The sequence below is a fragment of the Stomoxys calcitrans genome, chromosome 4, assembly GCF_963082655.1.
Source record: "Stomoxys calcitrans chromosome 4, idStoCalc2.1, whole genome shotgun sequence".
Taxonomy (NCBI): Eukaryota; Metazoa; Arthropoda; class Insecta; order Diptera; family Muscidae; genus Stomoxys; species Stomoxys calcitrans.
In genome coordinates this window covers 7,618,506-7,641,680 of record NC_081555.1, presented here as the reverse complement: position 1 = coordinate 7,641,680, position 23,175 = coordinate 7,618,506, and the positions used below count along the sequence as shown (strand labels likewise).

General features: G+C 34.1%; 1 protein-coding gene across 1 annotated transcript; it reads left to right on the top strand.

Annotated features, from left to right (window-relative positions):
• The first annotated feature begins 3,113 nt into the window (after positions 1-3,113).
• On the top strand, positions 3,114-22,996 carry LOC106092375 (sodium-coupled monocarboxylate transporter 1). The gene is made up of 9 exons (XM_013259211.2): positions 3,114-3,675; positions 17,607-17,766; positions 17,858-17,923; positions 17,989-18,108; positions 18,207-18,361; positions 18,676-18,925; positions 21,834-22,214; positions 22,286-22,482; positions 22,590-22,996. Exons 1-9 carry the CDS (start codon positions 3,446-3,448, stop codon positions 22,846-22,848), a joined length of 1,818 nt encoding a protein of 605 aa, XP_013114665.2. The 5' UTR covers positions 3,114-3,445; the 3' UTR covers positions 22,849-22,996.
• The last annotated feature ends 179 nt before the right edge of the window (positions 22,997-23,175 follow it).

Below are 23,175 nucleotides of genomic sequence, written 5' to 3'. Positions count from 1 at the left end.
AAGATTTTTCATTTCTGCGTTCCGAAATATGACAACAAATCTACATTTTATGATTTAAAGTATAGAAAAATTACTGATAAGATATTCCATAACTTGTCGGGACCCACGTTAAGCACCAGTATTTCTTGACCACGAAATAGTATATAGTCCTGATATAGCATGATTGCTAAATTTTTAAATAATTAGATCAACTAAATTCAAATTTGCACTCAATTACATTACATTTCGTAGCACTACTTTATAGCTAAATGGAACACATTCAAATTTTGATTAAAGTTTTAATCAAAATTCTATTACAGTGTATTACTTATAGGGACTAATATTTTGGCAAAATTTTTGATAACAATTAAAATTCGTATAGAATTAAAACAAAATTTTTGATAGAATTAAAAAACTAAATTCAATAAAATATAGATCTGAACAAAGATAAATGTTTCAAAATAGCACAAATTTGAGAAAATTTTCGATAAAACTATGCACAATTGGTGAAATATGCCACAATTTGGTGAAATATATGACAAAGTTTTTAATAAAGCAAAATTTTCGGTGAAAATGCAGTTTCAGAGATATTTTAAATAAAAATTAAATATTAAAAAAAAATTTTTGGGAAGAAAAATTTTTTTTTGAGATAATTTTCGATAAAACCACATAAAATTTTAAAATAAAAGTTTGGAGAAATTTTTTGATAACAGCTATTACTTTTCTTGCTTTACTTTAATTGGCTACGACAGAACATTTGTTCCACTAGCCGAACGTAGAATAGCGTTCCAAGCGACTCGATCTTCTGCGCTCATTTAATAATCTCGGACACGGAGTTTCGAGGTGTCTCCCACCACTTGATCTTTCTTTTGATCGTGTTTTCCATCAAAAGACTTCTTGCTGGAGCTTCTTCATCCATTCTGACAACATAACCTAGCTAACGCAGCCGTTGTATTAAACAAAATTCAAAAAAAGACAAAATTTTCTGTAAACATCTGTTAAACATCGATAAAAAATATCAATTTAGGTTAAATATTCGAAAAAAAAGATTTTCTGGGAATTTTCTCAATAAAATACACATCTTTTAATTTTGGCGAAATATTTAATAAAAATTAAAATAATATTGGGTTGCCCAAAAAGTAATTGCAGATTTTTCATATAGTCGGCATTGACAAATTTTTTCACAGCTTGTGACTCTCTAATTGCATTCTTTCTTCTGCCAGTTATTTGCTGTTACTTTTAGCTTGCTTTAGAAAAAAAGTGTAAAAAAAGTATATTTGATTAAAGTTCATTCTAAGTTTTATAAAAAGGCTTTTACTTTCTTTTAAAAAATCCGCAATTACTTTTTGGGCAACCCAATACAAAGTTTTCGGTAAAAATCAGATATGTGCCATAAAAATCGGCGAATATTTGAGGTAAAAATAAATACAACTTAAAAGCAATTTTAAGTTAAACGTTTATTTTAAAAATACATTAATAAAAATTAAGTTTTCGATAAAAATTTTATTTTTCATAAAATTTGAATGTTCAAAAAACTTTCAATAAAAATAAAATTTAAAATTCGAAAGAAAAAAACTAAATTTTTGATAAAAATCATATCTTCGATAAAAATTTAAATTTTCGATTAAAATTAAACTTTCGATAAAAATTAAATTTTCGATAAAAATTAGATTTTTGATAAAAGTTAAATTTTCGTTAAAAATCAAATTTTCGATAAAATTTAAATTTTTGATAAAATTTAAATTTTCGATAAAATTTAAATTTTCGATAAAATTAAAATTTTCAATAAAAATTTAATTTTCGATAAAAATTTAATTTTTGATAAAAATTTAATTTTTGATCAAAAATTTAATTTTCGATTAAAACTGCACTTCCGATTAAAATTATATTTCCGATAAAATTCTAGATAAAAAATATTTTTTAAGATAAAAATAAAATTTTCGTTAATAGTTACATTTCCGATAAAAACTTAATTTTCAATAACACTAATTTTTCGACAAAAGTAAAATTTTTGATAAAAATTTATCTCTCTCGTATACATATAAGTCAATATGTGTTTGTTTGTTCCTTATAGACTCGAAGACGGCTGAACCGATTTTCTTGAAATTTTTACAGATAATCCATAATGATCCCATGGTGAAAATAGGGTACTAATTTTTTTGATATCTGATGGGGGGACGGCCCTTTCCCCTTACCCTAATTTTCAGAAACGCCAGATCTCGGTGATGGATAGTGCGATTTAAGCAACATTTTGTGTGCTCTTTTTTAGTAACCTAAAACCAAAAAACAAAATTATCCAAAATTTGGATGGGGTACCTAGGGGGGACGCCCCACCCCCAAAACTCACCAGATATATATACAGACCAATCACGACAATATGGCGCACAAATGAAAGGTATTTGCGAGTAGACCACGAATCTGATATCAACTTTCTGGACCAACTGTCCAGGGGACGTCCCACCCCTTACAACAACACCCAAATAGGTGTTATTATGACAACAAGACAATTTGGGTCTTAAAGAGAGTAGAGCGCCCATACCACAAAACGGACATATTGCTGACTTTTGCAATAGGAGGTTGAAACGAAAGTTGTTTGAGATTAGAAGACGTATTTAGTATCCAATTTTGAGGCCAGTGGCAATATGGGGTTCAAATAAATGATGTTTGAGAGTAAAGCCCAATGTTGATATTTTTTCAGGGCTAAGTGTTTGGGGGCCCACCCCACTCCCTCTAAATCGGGCATATTTACAGACTATACTAATGTGAGGCTCAACTGAAAGGTATTGGGGAGTAGAGCATGAAATTGATACCCAATTTTCTGGGGGTTACCCCTTTTCCAAAACACCTCCCAATGAATAAAAATTTACCGACCATGGCGAATTTGACAACCAATTGATTCCACCACCCTGATTCCATCCTATGTTACCCACTATTTAAATCACAGTCAAAAAACAAAATCCCAGCTTAATATCATTTTTTTCTGTTATTATTATTTTCGCCGACAAGATCTGAGCTATAATTCTCGCAATCTGCAGCACTTGCTCGTGCCAACGGACGAGCGAATGTGAATGAGGAAATATACATACTTGGGAAAGCTGAAAGTGAATAAGAAGAAATGCAAGTGGTTACTCAAACTTAGTTACAGTTTGAAAACGAACGAGTAGAGACTACGGCAAAGATCTCGCAAAAGATCATTGAAGTTTCTAAAAAATAAAATCTAGCAAAAGGGAAACGGAAATGGAAAAATTAAAAAAATGAAAAGTTAATACACTAAAAAAATATTAAAGCAAAATAGGTGATTTTCACCTTCTACCCCACTAAAAGGGTTAGAGGGAGTCCTAGAAAGACACTAAAGATCATCAAGTGCTTTACCAAAAAGGACTCTTAAAACAGTGTTTTGGTTTTTTTGGTTCAATTTGTGTTTTGAAATTTTGAAATATTCTTAAAAAAAAATAATATTGCCAACATGAATGTGGATGAAATGCGCAAAAGTCTCCAAAGCTTTGGCTGGGTGGACTATTTGGTTTTCATTTTAATGTTGGCCAGCTGTGCGGCCATTGGCATATATTTTGCCTTACAAATGCGTCGAAAAGCAAAACTCAATCAGAATTTAACCAATAAGGATGCCGAAGATGATTATTTGGTGGGTGGAAGAAAAATGAAGATCTTTCCCATAGCCATGTCATTGATATCAAGGTGAGTTCTGGATGATTTGTGAAAATTGTGAGAGAGAATAGTTAACTAGGAAGAACCTTCGCCCCTTTAAAATTATTCCTTTTGTTTTCCGAAAGGATTTAGTTTTGCCATAAGGACAAAGGTAAAAAATTCAAATAAAAGTAAAACAAAAAAATAAAATAAAATAAAATAAAATAAAATGGAATAAAATAAAATAAAATAAAATAAAATAAAATAAAATAAAATAAAATAAAATAAAATAAAATAAAATAAAATAAAATAAAATAAAATAAAATAAAATAAAACAAAATGAAATGGAATGGAATGAAATGAAATGAAATGAAATGAAATGAAATGGAATGGAATGAAATTAAATGCAATTAAATGGAATGAAATGAAATGGAAAGAAAGAAATAAAATGAAATGAAATGGAATAAAATAAAATAAAATAAAATAAAATAAAATAAAATAAAATAAAATAAAATAAAATAAAATAAAATAAAATAAAATAAAATAGAAAAAAATAAAATGAAATGAGATGACATGAGATGAAATGAAATGAAATGAAATGAAATGAAATGAAATGGAATGAAATGGAATGAAATGAAATGGAATGAAATTAAATGCAATTAAATGGAATGAAATGAAATGGAAAGAAATGGAATAAAATGAAATGAATTAAATGATATGAAATGAAATGGTATGGAATGAAATGAAATGAAATGAAATGAAATGAAATGAAATGGAATGGAATGAAATGAAATGGAATGGAATGAAATAGAATGGAATGAAATGGAATGCAACGAATTGGAATGGAAAGGAGTGGAACGAAGTAAATTTAAATGAAATGAAATTGAAAAAAAAAATTAGAAATAAACAAATAAAGCAAAACAAAATTTAAAAAGAAATTAATTTAAAAATAAAAATTATTTGACTAAAATAAATGAATAAAAATAAATAGATTCAACATCAATTTCTTGTTTCTTTCCCAAATCCCTTTTGAGTTGCACCATTTCAATAATTACTTTAACGACTCTTCCTTACGAAGTAGTTTTCTCTTATGAATTGATTATCTACCTTAGTCAACATAATGTGATGGTATGGAATGAAATGAAATGGAACGAAATGAAATGGAATAAAATGGAATGAAATGAAATAAAATGGAATGAAATGAAATAAAATGGAATGAAATGAAATGAAATGAAATGGAATGGAATGGAATGGAATGGAATGGAATGATATGAAATGAAATGAAATGAAATGAAATGAAATGGAATGGAATGTAATGTAATGTAATGGAATGGAATGGAATGAAATGGAATGAAATGAAATGAAATGAAATGGAATGGAATGGAATGAAATGAAATGAAAGAAATGAAATGAAATGAAATGAAATGAAATGGAATGAAATGGAATAAAATGGATTGAAATGAAATGGAATAAAATGGATTGAAATGAAATGGAATGAAATGAAATCGATTGAAATATTTGATTAAACTAAATGATTAAAAATAAATAGATTCAACATCAATTTCTTGTTTCTTTCCCAAATCCGTTTTGAGTTGCACCATTTCAATAATTACTTTAACAACACTTCCTTACGAAGTAGTTTTCTCTTATGAATTGATTATCTACCTTAGACAACATAATGTTCCCTACCAGGAATTAAATCAAACTGCACGACCTTGGTGGCCTTGAACAAGGCAATTGCTTTAATTTCCATAAATCCTCAACAAAAGTTCAGTTTAATATAAAGGTCACTTTATCATGACTAAAAGACGCGGAGAATAAGCCAATAGACAATAGGGAAATACATCTTCGTTTGCATTCCTACTATATGTGAGTTTGGGCTTTTTCCGCCCGCTTTACAAATTGTCGTCATTTTATGAATAGAATTTTTTATAAAAAAAAATTACAAACCATTTCCATTCTTGTAAATTTAAAGTAATTGTGGGGTTTTTGACTTTTCTTTGCTAGGTTTACGATTTATTATGAATACCCTACACAGAATACAGTGGGGTAGTGTTAGCAGAATTAGAATAAAATGGATATAATAATAAGCTGATTTATAAGATAAGTAAATTATGGTCCAAATCAATAGTTTCAAACTACCCCAATTTCCCCATTTGACTAAAGTTCTTAATGAGAAGATGACAACATACAACTGTCAGAAACCATAGGGAATCATTGAAATCTCTTTGACCTAGAATATACCTATATTTAAACTTGTCATTTTTCTCCCCCAAAGCATGAATGAATGATACAGCAGCTTACAATGCCTCTAAGTAGTTCATTCAGATAAAAACCATTTCCATAGCCACGCCGAACCAAATCTACATATGTAACTACATAGATACAAAACCAAAGAATTTAAATCTTTGCATAACTATTCTGAACATTTGAATGAGAAGAACAACTCTGAAAAAAAGTGTGCAACCAACACGAGTCCAAATTGTGTTTTATTTTTGAGTGAGTGTCATAATTAATAAATAGCTTTGATATGTAAACTAATTTCTTTTTCGCGGAATAGAGAAGTAGAGGCTACTAGATATTCGGCTTGAGAATTTAAGTAACCTTAAGTGACAAAACAATTGAATTGTTGCCAGAAATTTCAATTAAAATTAAGATAAAGACATTACATGGAACTAAGACAGAAAACAAGGTAAATAGACATTCTATAGTGCAAAGTAAAATTTGAAGAGTTTTCTTTTGCAAGGGAGAATACTTATTCAGTCGTTCCGTTTATAACTCATCAAAGTCTATTTAGCCAAGTCAGTACATTTGCCCATCCATTTGTCTTTATTTCATTTTTTATATCCACCACCATGGGATGGGGGTATACTAATCTAGTCATTCCGTTTGTAATACCTCATTTGTAAGACCTCATTTGGTGTATACTCGAGTATTCCGGATCGTCGCGACATTCTGAGTCCAACTAGCCATGTCCGTCCGTCCGTTTGTCGAAATCACAATAGGTAAAGCTAGCCGCTTGAAATTTCGAACAGATACTTCTTATTGATGTTGATCGTTGAGGATTGCAAATCGGCCACATCGGTACAGATTTCGATATAGCCCCCATATAAACCGATCCCCGGATTTGACTTCTTGAACCAAATATCCGAATCGGTCTATAAACAGACATAGCCCCCATATAAACCGATCTCCGGATTTGACTTCGTGAACCCCTAGAAGCCTCAATTTTTATTCGATTTCGCTGAAATTTGGAACAAAGACTTGTCTTATGACTTTCAATATCCATGCCATGAATGATACAGATCGGTCTATAAGCAGACATAGCCCCCATATAAACCAATCCCTGGATTTGACTGCATGAGCCCTTAATTTGAAACAAAGACTTGAGTTATGACTTCAAACATCCATTGCAAGTGTGATCCGAATCAGTCTATAAACAGATATATATTCCCCTTATAAACCAATCCCCGGATTTGGCCCAAACACCAATCTTATGACTAACAGCATTAGTGACAAGTTTTATCTCAACCGGTCAATATGGTGATATAGGCCCCCCTAAGTACCGATAACATTTTGGTCTCAGTCGTACCTTCTTGAGACCAAACTAATTTAAATATAAACTCAGTTAATCCCAGTATATTTTTAGCGGAAGCCATGGTAGTGGGTACCCAAGATCCGGCTCGGCCGAGCCTAGCACGCTTTTACTTGTTTTATTTCATTTAATTCTATTTTCATATACCCCCATTATAGGATGGGGTAAGACTAATTTCGTCATTCTGTTTGTAACACCTCAAAATATGCGTCTAAGACCTCATGAAGTATATAAAGGATGATTTTTTAAGAGCTGTAAGAAAGTTTTTCAAAAAAAAAGCACATAAAATTCGGTACGGCCCATATAATTTAATGTTTGAAGATTATTTCATGTAAATGATGGCCGTGACTGCGCCTCCAATGCTCCATTCGCTTAGTCCGATTTTGGAGTACTCTTTCTCTTTTCAATATTTCGGCCGATATAAATGCTTCAATGTTGTCCTTCAACGCCTCAATTAAAGCGGGCTTGTCTGTATAGACATGAGCTTGAACAAATCCCCACAAAAAATAGTCTAAATGCGTTAAATCTTACGATATAGGCGGTCAATTCACCGGTCCCGAACATGAAAAAAAATGTTCACCAAACTCGCCTCTCATAAGTCCATGGTTACGCGTGCTGTGTGGCATATGACACCGTATTGTTGAAACCACATGTCAGCTCTTGCATTTTAGGCAAAATAAGTTGGATATCATCTCACCATTCACAGTTACGTTACGATTCGAATCATCTTTGAAGAAGTACGGTCCAATGATGCCACCAGCCCATAAATCGTACCAAACTGTGAGTTTTTCTGGAAGCATTGGTATCTTTTGCAATGCTTCTGGCTGATATTCACTCCAACATAGACAATTCTGCTTATTTACGTACCCATTGAGCCAAAAATGAGCTTCGTCGTTGAACACAATGAATTCGCGCGAATAATTTGTGTACAAACTACGGGTCGAAGTTTTTTTATGTGATCCTCTTCAAATTTGGTACAGACATGTTTATCGGTCTAGAATCGAAGCCTATTGAAATTGGAAAAAATCGGTTCAGATTTAGAGATAGGTCCCATATAAATGTTCGTCTGATGTGCAGTAATAATGCAATAGAATGGTCATTTGTTAACCGTATCTCTCGAAATTTGGCGGGAAGGATTTTCTTATGTCTCTCGACATTACTGGTGAAGTTCATAGAATTTTAGAATCAGATATAGCTCATATACAATATATATAAATATATGAAATCTTTGCACAACTTTTTTCTCTACGATTTATCCAATATCTAAGAAGTTTCCTCGAAATCGGTTCAGATTTAGATATAGATCCCATACTCTCTCTCATAGCTTCATTAGATTTTGGATAAAAACATACGGCAAGATTCATCAAAATGGTCATAGGGTAGGCGTAGGGTATTATACAGTCGGCAACGCCCAACTTTTGCCTTTCCTTACTGGTTGTGTTTTATTTTTCGAAATATCGAAACTGGTTGTCACAAATTGAAGAAGAAGAGTAGAAGATCGAGGCGCAGAATGATTTTCAGATTCGATTAAGCTATGTCGATCTGTCCGTCTGTCTGTCTGTCCATATTAATTTGTGTACTAAATACAGGTCGCCGTTTTCATCCAATCGTTTCAAACATTTTCTTGGCCCTAGAGATGAAGTCTATTGAAAATGGAAAAAAATCGGTTCAGATCTAGATATAGTCCGGTTCAGATCTAGATTTAGTCCAAATCGTCCGATTTGGACTAAAATTGCAAATGCATCGTCATTTGTAAACCTATCCTCACGAAATTTTGGACGAGGGATTCTCTTATAAGTCTCGATATTATTGAAGAGTTTCATAGAAATCGGCTCACATTTAGATATAACTCCCATATATATGTTCGTCCGATTTGGTCTAAAATTGCAAATACATCGTCATTTGTAAACGGATTCTCACGAAATTTTGATCGGGGAGTTCTCTTATAAGTCTCGACATTATTCAAGAGTTTCATAGAAATCGGCTTAGATTCACATATAGCTCTCATATATGTATATGTTCGTCCGATATGGACTAAAATTGCAATTATATCGTTATTTGTAAACCTATCCTCACGAAATTTTGGACGAGGGATTCTCTTATAAGTCTCGATATTATTGAAGAGTTTCATAGAAATCGGCTCACATTTAGATATAACTCCCATATATATGTTCGTCCGATTTGGTCTAAAATTGCAAATACATCGTCATTTGTAAACGGATTCTCACGAAATTTTGATCGGGGAGTTCTCTTATAAGTCTCGACATTATTCAAGAGTTTCATAGAAATCGGCTCAGATTCACATATAGCTCTCATATATATGTTCGTCCGATATGGACTAAAATTGCAATTATATCGTTATTTGTAAACCTATCCTCACGAAATTTTGGACGAGGGATTCTCTTATAAGTCTCGATATTATTGAAGAGTTTCATAGAAATCGGGTCACATTTAGATATAACTCCCATATATATGTTCGTCCGATTTGGTCTAAAATTGCAAATACATCGTCATTTGTAAACCAATTCTCACGAAATTTTGATCGGGGAGTTCTCTTATAAGTCTCGACATTATTCAAGAGTTTCATAGAAATCGGCTCAGATTCACATATAGCTCTCATATATATGTTCGTCTGATTTGGACGAAAATTGCAATTATATCGTCATTTGTAAACCGATTCTCACGAAATTTCGTACGAGGGATTCTTTTTTAATTCTCGTCAATATTGTTGAATTTCATGGAAATCGGCCCATATTCTATATCCAAATACGGGCCCATATATATGTTCGTCCGATTTAGACTCAAATTTAAATTATATTGTTATTTGTTTAACAATTCTCACGAAATTTTTCACGAGGAATTCTTTCATAAGTCTCAACTTTTTTAGTGAATTTCATAGAAATCAGTTCAGATTTGGATATAGCTCCCATATATATGCACGTCCGATTTGGACTAAAATTGCAATTATATCGTCATTTGTACAACGATTCTCACGAAATTTCGCACGAGGTATTCTCTTATAAGTTTCGACATTATAGTTTCTTAGAAATCGGTTCAGATTAAGATATAGCTTCCATATAAATGTTCCTTCGCTTTTGATCAATATTGCAATAATTTGGTCATTTGTTAAGCGATTCACACGAAAATTGGCACAAAGGATTCCTTCATGACTCACGATATCGTTATTGAATTTCATAGAAATCGGTTCAGACTAAGATATAGCTCCCATATATATATTTTCGTCCGATTTGGAATAATACTTAATAATTTTGTAATTTGTTAACAGTTCTTCACAAAATTCGGGACGAAGGTATTATAACTCTTCTGATGACTGATGAATTTCATAGAACTTTGTTCAGTTTTCGATATAGCTCCTATATATATGGATCTCCCGATTTTCACTTTGCTTACCCATATATAAATCGATCTTCCCAAAAAAAATCAAATTTAAGCAAATTTTGAATTCGACGACTTAGTCTGCATAGCCAATATGGTGTAGGGTATCAAAAGTTCGGGGTCGCCCGACTTTAGCCAGTCCTAACTTGTTTTATTTCATTCGATTTCTCGATTTTCCTCGCCCTCGTTTAAAATATGAGTAAAACAATTTGTTGCTCTTGTTTTTATTCTGCCTTTTAAGAATCTTCACTAAAATATTTTGCATGACAAAAAAGGCCAAAATGTTCGGGACCCATTTTAATCCAAAATGTCAGTCATTGGTCGGTCTAAATGGCCGCTTTGATATATTTGGAAGTCACCTGCCGTTTAACACTACTTTTGATATATGTTAACATTAAAACTATAATCAAAGCTCGTTTTAGAAAGACATTGCCTTTGCTCTTCTTTATCATTGTGTGCCAAATTTCAATACCAACCCTCGTATAACAAAAAACCAATTACATATTTCGTGGCCTAAAGTGTGGCTTGTTTTCAACAACAGCAAAAAATGAAAACACATGTCATGTAAAATTATTAAATTTGTTGTTAAAAATATTGGCAGCTTAAAAGCACGTTTAAAATTAATTCCCATAGCTAACAACCCCTCTACCTCCCTTCCACACCCTATGGGGTAATATGGTCATATCTGGCTTCTAATCCAATTCCATAACAATTTCCTCGTTTCACACAACTCAATTTATTTCAAAGATTATTTTAAATAATAAATAAAAAAAATCACCCACTACACTATAACAATGAGAAAATTCCCAGCACCTAATCTGCTGTTGATGAAAAAATCACTGTAATCATGTGGGGGCAAAAATCTTATGTGACAATGACAAAAAGCTTTAAGAGGCCATTAAGTACGGATTTTATTTTAATACAATAATCTCAAATAGTTTAAACAAAGATGACATGAAATGATTTTTAGAATTTAGAAAAAATCCCGCTAGAAACACGTATTCTACGGTAAAACACTGTAATGTAACACGTTTATTGGGAAAAATGATAGTAACAAAAATTTATTGAATATTAACTGTAAACTAAAGGGTGATGCTGGGAAATGATGTGTTTTGTATCTCTACAAACAAGAAGGATTAATGCTATTAATGGTTGTGGCTTCATTGAAATGTCTTAATATTGGAATAATGATAGCACAATTGCAAATTGCAAATGTTGCCCATGAACATTCCTCTAAGGAAAAGTTGCAAACTTCCCACATATGAATGTGGGAAGTTTTAAGTTTAATCTCAATGATAAGGGGCCTTCTTTTTAATAGCCGAGTCCGAACGGCGTGTCGCAGTACGACACCTTTTTGGAGAGAAGTTTTACATGTTTAACATGGCATGGCAGTACCTTACAAATGTTGCCAGCATTAGGAGGGGAAAACCACCGCCGAAAAATTTTTCTGATGGTCTCGCCAGGATTCGAACCCAGGCGTTCAGCGTCATAGGCGGACATGCTAACCTCTGTGCTATGGTGGCCTACAATGATACCTCCTTTAAAAGTCTACAGCGACTGGCATTGCAGTATATCAATCTGTTGATCCATTTTTTTATGCCCACTAACGAAGGATGGGGGTATATTCATTTTCTCATTTCACATGCAACACATCGAAATATCCATTTCCGATCCCATAAAGTAGATATATTCTTGATCAGCGTAAAAATCTTAGGCGATCTAGCCATGTCCGTCCGTCTGTCTGCTGAAATCACGCTACAGTCTTTAAACATAGAGATATTGAGCTCAAACTTTGCACAAATTCTTTTTCCATAAGCAGGTTATGTTTGAAGATAGGCTATATCGGTCTTTATCTTCCTATAGCGCCCATATAGACCGATCCGCCGATTTGGGGTCTTAGGCTCATAAAAATCACATTTATTATCCGATTTTGCTGAAATTTGGGACAGTAAGTTGTGCTAGGCCCTTCGACATCCTTTTTAAATTTGCCCAGATCGGACCAGATTTGGATGTAGCTGCTGGCCGATCTCTGCATTTAAGATCTTGGGCCCATACAAAGCGCATTTACTGTCCGATATTGCGAAAACTTGGGAAAGTAAGTTGGGTTAGGCCCTTCGACATCTTTCTGTAATTTGGCCCAGATCGATCTAGATTTGAATATAGCTGGCCCGTAAAAGGCGCATTTATTGTCCGATTTGTGCCAAAATTTGGTACAGTGAGTTGGGTTAGTCCCCTCGATATCTTCCTTAAATTTGGCCTAGATTTGGATATAGCTGCCATATAGACCGATCTCTCGATTTAGGATTTTGGGCCCTTAAAATGGCGCATGTATTGTCCGATTTCACCGAAATTTGGGACAGTGAGTTGTGTTAGGTCCTTCGACATCCCTCTTCAATTTGGCCCAAATCGGTTCCGATTTAGATATAGCTAACCGATCTCTCGATGTAAGGTTTTGGGCCCATTTATTGTCCGATTTCACCGAAATTTGTGAGGACAGTGAGTTGCGTTAGGCTCTTCGACAACTTTCTTCAATTTGGTTTAGATCGGGCTATATTTGGATATAGCTGCCATATAGACCGATCTCTCGATTAAAGGTTTTGGGCCCATAAAGAGGGGCATTTATTGTCCGATTTCGCCGAATTTCGGGACAGTAAGTTGCATTACGCCCCTCGACATTCTTCTTCAATTTAGCCCAGATCGGTTCAGATTTAGTGACTTGCGTTAAGCCCTTCAACATCTTTCTTTAATTTGGCTCAGATCGGTTCAGATTTGGATATAACTGCCATATAGACCGACCTCTCGATTTAAGGGTTTGGGCCCATTCGTCTGATTTCACCGAAATTTGGAACAGTGAGTTGCGTTAGGCCCCTCGATATCTTTTTTCAATTTGGCCCAGATCGGTTTATATTTGGATATAGCTGTCATATAAACGGATATCCCGATTTAAGGTTTTTGACCAATAAAAGGCGCATTTATAATCCAATTTTGCCAAAAGTTGGGACAGTAGGTTGCGTAAGGCTCTTGGATAACTTTTTGCAATTTGGCCTAGATCGGTTCACATTTGGATATAGCTGCCATATAGACCGATCTCTAGATCTAAGGTTTTGGGCCCATAAAAAGGGGAATTTTTTGTCCGATTTCGCCGAAATTTGGGACTGTGAGTTGCGTTACGTCCCTCCACATTCTTCTTCAATTGGGCTCAGATCGGTTCAGATTTGGATATAGCTGCCATATAGACCGATCTCTCGATTTAAGGTCTTTGGCCCATAAAACGCGCATTTATTGCCCGATGTCGCCGAAATTTTGTACAGTGAGTTGTGTTAGGCCCATCAACATTATTTTTCAATTGGGCCCAGATCGGTCCATATTTATATATAGCTGCCATATAGACCGCTCTCTCGATTTAAGGTCTTGGGCCCAAAAAGGAGCATTTATTGTCTGATGTCGCCGAAATTTAGTACAGCGAGTTAAGTTAGATCGCTTGATATCTTTCTGCAATTTGGCACAGATCGGTCCAGATTTGGATATAGCTACCGATCCGCCGATTTAAGGTCTTTGGCCCATAAAAGGCGCATTTATTATCTGATGTCGCCGAAATTTGGGACAGTGAGTTAAGTTAGGCCCCTCGACATCTTTCTGCAATATGGCTTAGATCGGTCCAGATTTGGATATAACTGCCATATAGACCGATCTCTCGATTTACAGTCTTGGACCCATAAAAGGCGCATTTATTGTCTGATTTCGCCGAAATTAGGAACAGTGAGTTAAGTAAGGCCCCTCGACATCTTTCTTCAATATGGCTTAGATCGGTCCAGATGCCGTACAGACCGAACCGCCGATTTAAGGTGTTTGGCCCATAAAAGGCGCATTTATTGTCTGATGTCGTCGAAATTTGGGACAGTGTGTTAAGTTAGGCCCTTCGATTTTACCCAGATCGGTACAGATTTGGATATAGCTGCCATATACACCGATCTCCGATTAAAGGTGTATTTATAACCCGATTTCGCTCAAATTTGACACAGTGTTTTATGTTAGGTTTAACGACATCTGTGTCGTATATGGTTCAGATCGGTCTATATTTGGATATGGCTACCAAAAAGACCAATATTTTCTTCTACAAAATTGAACAATGACTTGTACTTATTAGACCACTCAATATCCCTATCGAGCTGCTATGGGGGCATAAATTAAGCATTTTTCAATGGAATATGACGAAAGGTGGTTTACATATATACCCGAGGTGGTGGGTATCCAAAGTTCACCCCGGCCGAACTTAATGCCTTTTTACTTGTTTTTACTAAAAATAAAGAATATGTTCTTTATTTTTAGTAAAAAATCTTTCACCAAAGTAAATTTTTCCTTAAAAGTTGGAAAATTGGGATTTTTGTATAAATTTGGAGTTAATGTTTGCATCGATATCCTTATTTTAAAGTCTTGTTCAAAACCCATTTTCGTTCGTTTGGAACTCTTTGGCTCCAATGGCTACTTCAATTTCATGTTTCGGCTGTGTCTTGTCTGCACAAATCAAATTTCTATAAAATTTTGTTTTGAAATCGAATGCAGTTAATTTTTTTTTTGCATTTGTTTAGAAATCGAATGCAGTTAAAATTTTCACCGAAATAAATTTAGTTTTGGCACATTTTATGAAATTCAATTTTAGTAAATATTTTCTATAGACTCTTATTTATATACCTTACACCACTACTGAATCGGACTGCTCTCATTGATATGTGAGAAATATGCCCCTGTTCCTTAGTGGAATGCTCAGGAATGCTACCACTACTGTGGTAGAGGGTTTTATAACTTAGTGCATTTGTTTGTAACACCCAGAAGGAAGAGAGATAGACCCATTAATAAGTATACCGTTCTACTCGGAATCACTTTCTGATTCCATTTAGCTATGTCCGTCTGTCTGCCTGTCTGTCTATCCATGTTTGTGTACAAACTACAGGTCGCAATTTTCAACCGATCGTCTTCAAATTTGGTTTTTCGGCCTAGAGACGAAGCCTATTAAAATTGGAAAAAATCGGTTCAGATTTGGATATAGCTCCCATATATATATTCGTCCGATTTGGACAACGATTGCTATAAAATGGTTATTTGTTAACCGGTTCTCTCGAAATTTGACAGGAAGGATTTTCTTATGACTCTTGATTTTACTGGTGAAATTCAGGGAAATCGGTTCAGATTTAGATATAACTTCCATATATGTATATCGTCCGATTTTCACTCCAAGAGTCACTACAGGCGCATTTATTAACCAATCTTGTCAAAATTTTGTTCAACGCTTTCCTCGACAACTACCACAATATATATAGAGTTTGGTCGAAATCGATTCAGATTTAGATATAGCTCCCATATATATGTTGGTCCGATTTTGAGAAATATTGCAATAAAATGGTCATTGGTTAGCCGATTGTCTCGTAATTTGGCAGGAAGGATTTTCTCTTGACTCTTGATTTTACTGGTGAAATTCATGGAAATCGGTTCGGATTTAAATATAACCCCCATATATGTATATCGCCCAATTTTCACTTCTAGAGCCATTACAAGTCCATTAATCTTGCTAAAGTTTTGTACAACGCTTTCCTCGACGACTAGCACAATATCTATAGAGTTTGGTCGAATTCGGTTCAGATTTAGATATAGCTCCTATATATATGTTCGTCCGATTTTGAGAAATATTGCAATAATGGGCTCATTTGTTAACCGAAATTTGGCAGGAAGGATTTTGTTATGATTCTTAATACTACTGGGTAATTTTATAGCAATCGGTTCAGATTATGAAAATATCCACCCAGGTCCATCAAAATTTGTTCAGGATTAGATACAGCTCCCACTTTTTATACCCACCACCATTCGATGGGGGTATACTTACGTTTGTAAAACCCCAAAATATTGATCTAGGACCCCATAAAGTATATATATTCTTGATCGTCTCGACATTCTGATTCGACCTAGCCTTGTCCATCCGTCTGTCCGTCCGTCTGCCGAAATTATTGGGTTGCCCAAAAAGTAATTGCGGATTTTTTAAAAGAAAGTAAATGAATTTTTAATAAAACTTAGAATGAACTAATCAATATATTTTTTGTAAACTTTTTTTCTAAAGCAAGCTAAAAGTAACAGCTGATAACTGACAGAAGAAAGAATGCAATTACAGAGTCACAAGCTGTGAAAAAATTTGTCAACGCCGACTATATGAAAAATCCGCAATTACTTTTTGGGCAACCCAATACGATAGCAGTCGAACTCGAAGAGCTAGCCGCTTGAAATTTTGCACAGATACTTTGAATTGATGTAGGTCGTTGGGGATTGCAAATGGGCCATATCGGTTCAGATTTGGATATAGCTCCCATATAAACCGAAGCCGCAATTTTTATCCAAATTAGCTGAAATTTTGCATGTAGTGTTCTGTTAAGATTTCCAACAACTGTGCCCAGTACAATCCAAATCGTTTTATAACCTGTTATAGCTCCCATATAAACCGATCTCCCGATTTGACTTCTTGAGCCCCTGGAAGCCCCAATTTTTATTCGCAATTTAGCTGAAATTTTGAACATAGTGTTCTGTTGTGACTCAAAACAACTGTGCAAAGTACGATCCGAATCGTTCAAGAAGATGAATTGCTCCCATATTAACCGATCTCCCGATCTGATTTCTTGAGCTATTACATGCAACAATTTTTTTTTCGATGTGGCTGAAATTTTGCATATGGTGTTTTGTTATGACTCTCAACAACTGCGCCAAGTACAGTCCAATCCGGTCCATAACCAGATGGGATCCCCTAATTTAGCAGAATCCGCGGTGGTGGGTTACCAAGATTCGGACTAGTCGAACTTAGTACGCTTTTACTTGTTACCTATAGGGTAGGTGTAGAGTATTATTAGGTCGGCACCGACCGACTTTTGCCTTCCGTTACTGGTTTTTTGTAATCTGGGATTTTTGTTTTTTTCCCTTTAATTGGTTTTTGACTATTTTTTTGTAATTTCAGTTTTATTTCCGGCATTACTTTATTAGGCACCCCTACCGAAATCTACCTATATGGCACCCAATATTTGTACATCATTTTTGCCATGGTCAGCATGGGTTTTCTAATGCATTACTTCTATTTGCCGGTATATCATGAACTGAAACTGATATCAACATATCAAGTAAGATAGTAGTAAACATTAAAAACAAAATCCCTTAACACAAAAAAATGAATTTTTATACATTTAAATAAAGTTATGTCATTTGTTTTAGTATCTGGAGTCTCGTTATGATAAACGGGTACGTCTTTTTGGTTCGGTGCTTTTTATATGTGGTACTGTGAGTATTTTTTTGCAGAAAGTCGAGAGAGTATTCCAAAATATTCAATTTTTTTTTCTACTCAGATGCTTTGGTTGCCTATAGTCATATATGTTCCAGCTCTGGCCTTCAATCAGGCCACGGGAGCTAATATTCATTTGGTGACCCCTATGGTGTGTTTGGTATGCATTTTCTATACAAGTGTGGTGAGTTTTTCAAGGAAAATTAATTTTTTACCTGTAAAATTTTAAATAATTATGCAAAAATAGTAAAAGATATTGAAATTGTTATTTGATTTTTCCAGGGAGGACTCAAAGCTGTTGTCTGGACCGATGTTGTGCAAACTCTGTTAATGTGCGGTGCCATGGTCTTGATCATGGTCAAAGGTACCATGGATATTGGTGGTCCAAGTGTAGTGTTCCAAAAAGCCATGGACAGTGGCCGCATAGAAGCTCCAAAGTAAGATGATGATAAGGGCTTGGATGGATACAAGCATTAAATTATTCATTACATATTTTCATCATTTCGTTTTCTGAACTTTAAGTTTTTTTCAATTTGTTTCTTGAGTTTTTATACCCACTGCCATAGGATGGGGGGTAGACTTCCATTTGTAATACCTCGAAATATTGATCTGAAAAGTTTAAACATCAAAAATTAACATAACTATTTATATGTTCATGTTTCTTCTTAACATTTTTACATATTATTTTTTAATTTTATAATTTTTTTAAAAAAAATATTTCCTAAAATTTCTATTTTCCTCTTTTTTTCAGCTTCTCATTCGATATCACCGAACGTTATACTGTTTGGTCTTTGATTATTGGCGGTGTACCCCATTGGCTTAAATCGAATGCCATAAATCAGAATATGATTCAACGCTATTTGTCATTGCCAACATTGAAATCAGCCCAAAAGGCTATATGGTATTTTATAACAGGAGTTTTGATATTTTTGGTGATTTGTGGTTATAGTGGTCTGTTAATTTATGCCACATATTCGGAATGTGATCCACTGGAGACCAAGGTGAGTCAAAGACAATTTTTCATTCATTCATACATTTCTTCATACATTGTCAACAAACATTCCTAATGAACATTCAGGAAAATTAATATGAAATCAGAGGCTTATGCGCCCTATATCAAAGGACCCTTTCTTTTTGAAAGTTATTACATATTTTTTTAATGTTTTGAAAACATTTGAAGTTATCTAAGAATTGGTTACAATAATCTGTTATATATCAAGTAATAAACTTAATGCACTTTTCTAGTTCGGCTAGATCTCATCTTGTACACCTTCCACCATGAACTATATACGATTTCATTCTATGTGAATTATAGACCTGGGAATAGAAATGGGAGTTATACAAGTTTATGAACCGATTTGAACCATACAACATAGGAAGTTTTAGAAAAAACTGATCAGGATTGCGCCCTAAAGGTGCTCATGAAGTAAGATCGGGAAATCTGTTTGCAATGAAGCTATAGCTGGTTATGTTTCAATTAGTACACATAATTTCCGTAAATATTAAAAGTTCTAAAAGAATAGGCCACATTTCAAGAAAATGTTGTAAGAATTGTGCCGTCAATGTGCTCAAGAAAGAAAGAAAAAACCCACATGTCTAAAATCTAAGTCGAGCTACCATATTTCGCCGGTTTCTTGGGCAAAACTTTTGACCCCTACAAATTGACGATCATTTGCAAAGCCAATTTAAAGTTAATTGTGATGTCCCAGCAACGACAAATCAAACGACACTGAGCATGTAAACCAAACACGCTACCCACTCGGCAAGCGGGGCATTTTCCAATTTCTCAAAACTTCTTGATTCCTACGGATCTTCCCGATTCCGCCAAACCATTATAATTGCTTTTAACTGCAATAAATCCCATATACTATATCATAATATGGTTGATACTGGTCTGGCGAGACCATCAGAAAAAATTTTCAGCGGTGGTTTTCCCTTCTTAATTTGTGAGGTACAATGCACGCCGTTCGGACTCGGCTATAAAAAGGAGGTCCCATATCATTGAGCTTAAAACTTAAATGGGATTGCACTCATTGATATGTGAGAAGTTTGCCCCTGTTCCTTCGTGGAATGTTTATGAGCAAATTTTGCAATATGGTTGATTCGTTCATATTTTATTTGTACTGTATTGACTCTTTTGGACCATGGATCCTTGGTTGAACGTATTATGGTTATTAGTGTTGATTTTTAACCCCATGCTTCCCTAACCACTACTGTGGACAGATAATGACATCAGGATCTCATTCACGCAGGATTTTTGGGGTAATGACGGCAAACGACCACGTTTACACTGCTCATTAAATCCGGATTTATGGCTTTTCCGTCATTTACGTGCCAAATCCTGTGTTTTTTGTCATATCTTTCCTACAAAAATAAATAAATTTTTCGCCGTATTTATTGTTAAATCATACATAAATACGATTTCATTGCTGAGTAATCGATAAAAGTAGCAACAATTGAAAAGAAAAATTAAATTAAATTAAAATTAAGAAAAACTAAAATGCCATACAGGCTTAATATGTTATTTGTGCTTCAAAATTTCTTCCAATATCTTTACTATGTCTAAGGCATCTTCTTTCAATTTGTCAAACCTTTTTTGTAGTCTTTTGGAATATTTTCTGCTGTTATCATTACGTCACCTAGTTCTACATCATCAGTGTCAACAGACCAAATACAAATTCTTATTGATTTAACTGCTAAACCAAAGGCAATACTTTTCAAACCTTGGTTTACCATGAGGTATTCGTTCAAGATCCATTATTTTCAAAATGGCAGTGCTCTTAGACTTACTAAGAGTTAGATTATCAATTAAACGCTGAAAGACATCTACAGGTGACAGTTCTGTATCTTCAGTGTCTCTTCGAAGGTATTTGATGTAAATTAGTTGTATTCAAAGTCCTATTGATGTGATTGAAAAAGCAGAGGTGCAGTAATAGTTTTCAAGCCACATCTTTACCTTGGGATATCTGATAAGTTCCATTATTTTCAAAAAAAGGGTGTTTAAAACACAAAAGGTACACAGATAAAAATAATTTTGAAAAACAACAACTTTGGTCGAAAAAACAACTACAAAATTTGTCAATTTTCCTGCAACAATTTACTTTAAATCTCAACTACCCAAAGTACAAATTTGTTGATGAAAACCACTTTTTGCAAGCCAACATATAACAACAACAATAATATAATTAAAATAAATTTTAATAATTTTGGTGCCGCAGAGCATGGAGCTCATGATCTCATGTTTGATAGCCTTGCACGAATCCTCTAGCCTACCGACATCATCTTTTTTAAGATGAAATATATCAATAAGTACTGCTGCGCAGTAATAAGTGTCTCAATCTATTGAATTAACAAAAAAACTCTAAAATTTTTTTCTGAATATGAAATTCGTATTATTTTATGCCGAATTTTCTAAAATAAATTTCATGAAAAAAAAAAAATAATTTTTTTTTGGCCGACCTGGGGAATCAAACCTGGGTTTCATGAATGGCATGGGAGTTTTGTTCTCTACATGGTAGTATGCCTATTTTGAAAGTTACCTCAACCAAAGAATTTGTTGGAAGTCAAAAAAATTTCAATAATTTTGTCTGTCAAGTCTCTTGTAGAGACTTACTTACGTACTTTAACAAATAATGTCTTCGATTCAATTCTAAAATTTGTTGAGAATTTAAAGTTTCACATATGAATTTGGAAGTTGGTTTTTTCTAAGAGTTATTTTTTCTGCGTAGATATGCTTCTCAAGGATTAATTTCTGCTAATAGTAAAAATCTTAGAAAATTCAAGATTTTCATAACTTTCTTGTCAACTTCATAAGCCATTGCATTCTCACCCACCCACTACATAATTGTAAAAAGCAAAAAAAAAAATTCGTATTGCTTCTTAAAATTTCAATTTTTTCCCGTTCTGTAGTTAACCAAACGCAAAGATCAACTTTTATCTCTACTGGTTATGGAAACATTGGGTAATTTCCCCGGCTTGCCAGGTCTCTTTGTGGCTGGAGTCTTTAGTGCCGCTCTATCCTCCTTATCCACTGGTCTCAATTCCATGTCTGCTGTTATTTTGGAAGATTTCTTTAAAACCTTTGCCAAAAAGCCTTTGACGAAGCGACAAACTGCTTTTGTAATGCGTTTTGTGGTGGTAGTCTTTGGGGCCTTATGTGTGGCACTGGTATTTGTGGTGGAACAATTGGGTACAGTGCTACAGCTGAGCATAACTCTGTCGTCGGTGGCCAATGGTCCTCTATTGGGTATATTTACAGCTGGTCTGATGATACCTTGGGTGGGAGGAACGGTAGGTTGAAAATGGGTTCGAATATTTCGATTTTATTGTTTACAAATTCATGTTATATATTTGGATCTTAGGGTGCTTTGGTGGGTGGAGTTGTAAGTCTTGTCTTCATGATGTGGATGTGTGTAAGTGCTCAATTGGATTTGGCCAGCGGAGTGATAAAATATGCGCGCAAACCCTATGCCACCACGGGATGTAATTATACATTTGTGGATTTTGCACCCATGAGTTTGGTGGCGGAAAATATCACCGAAGTGCTGGAGGAAGCAAGGTAAAAATAAATGTTTTGAAGAAAGTTTACTAAAAAGCATGATGCATGTGCTAAAAAAAATAATAAAAATTCCCTATTTTATTAAAAACGATATTTTTCCTTACTAGTCCTCCAGAATTTAAACTCTACAGCATCTCCTATCTCTATTACACCCTGGTGGGTGCTCTCATAGCCATTGTTGTTGCTTTGGCTGTCACTTTTGCCTTGGGCAATCATAAAGTTGACAGTGTGGATTCTACTTTGTTGTCACCCTTTGCCCGCCGTTGGATAGAACGCCAAAGGCTTAATAAGGCTTTGGTACCCACATCGACTGATCCCAAATTACCCAATGGGAATTTTAAAACGTTAGCCGAGACAAAAACGTAAAAAAGGTGTCCACGTTTGGTAGCAGCTATAATTTGAGTTCCTTAAAGAGAGAGTATGCCAAACACAAGAAAAACAAATATTTTTAGAGTTTTATTGTAATTAGATGATATTTAATAAAATTTATTAAGAGAAGAAAAAAGCATTGAAATTATTTGTACAATAAACAAAAAGCAAATAAAACCTAAAATTATGCTTAATAAAGTTGAGGCCTGTTACGGCACCCTCCCACATTCTTCACTTGTCAACATAGAGAAAACAGCTAAAGAAATATCCTTTAATAACTATATCCTGAAATTTCTTATAGTTCACTGTTTTTCTTTTTTTTTT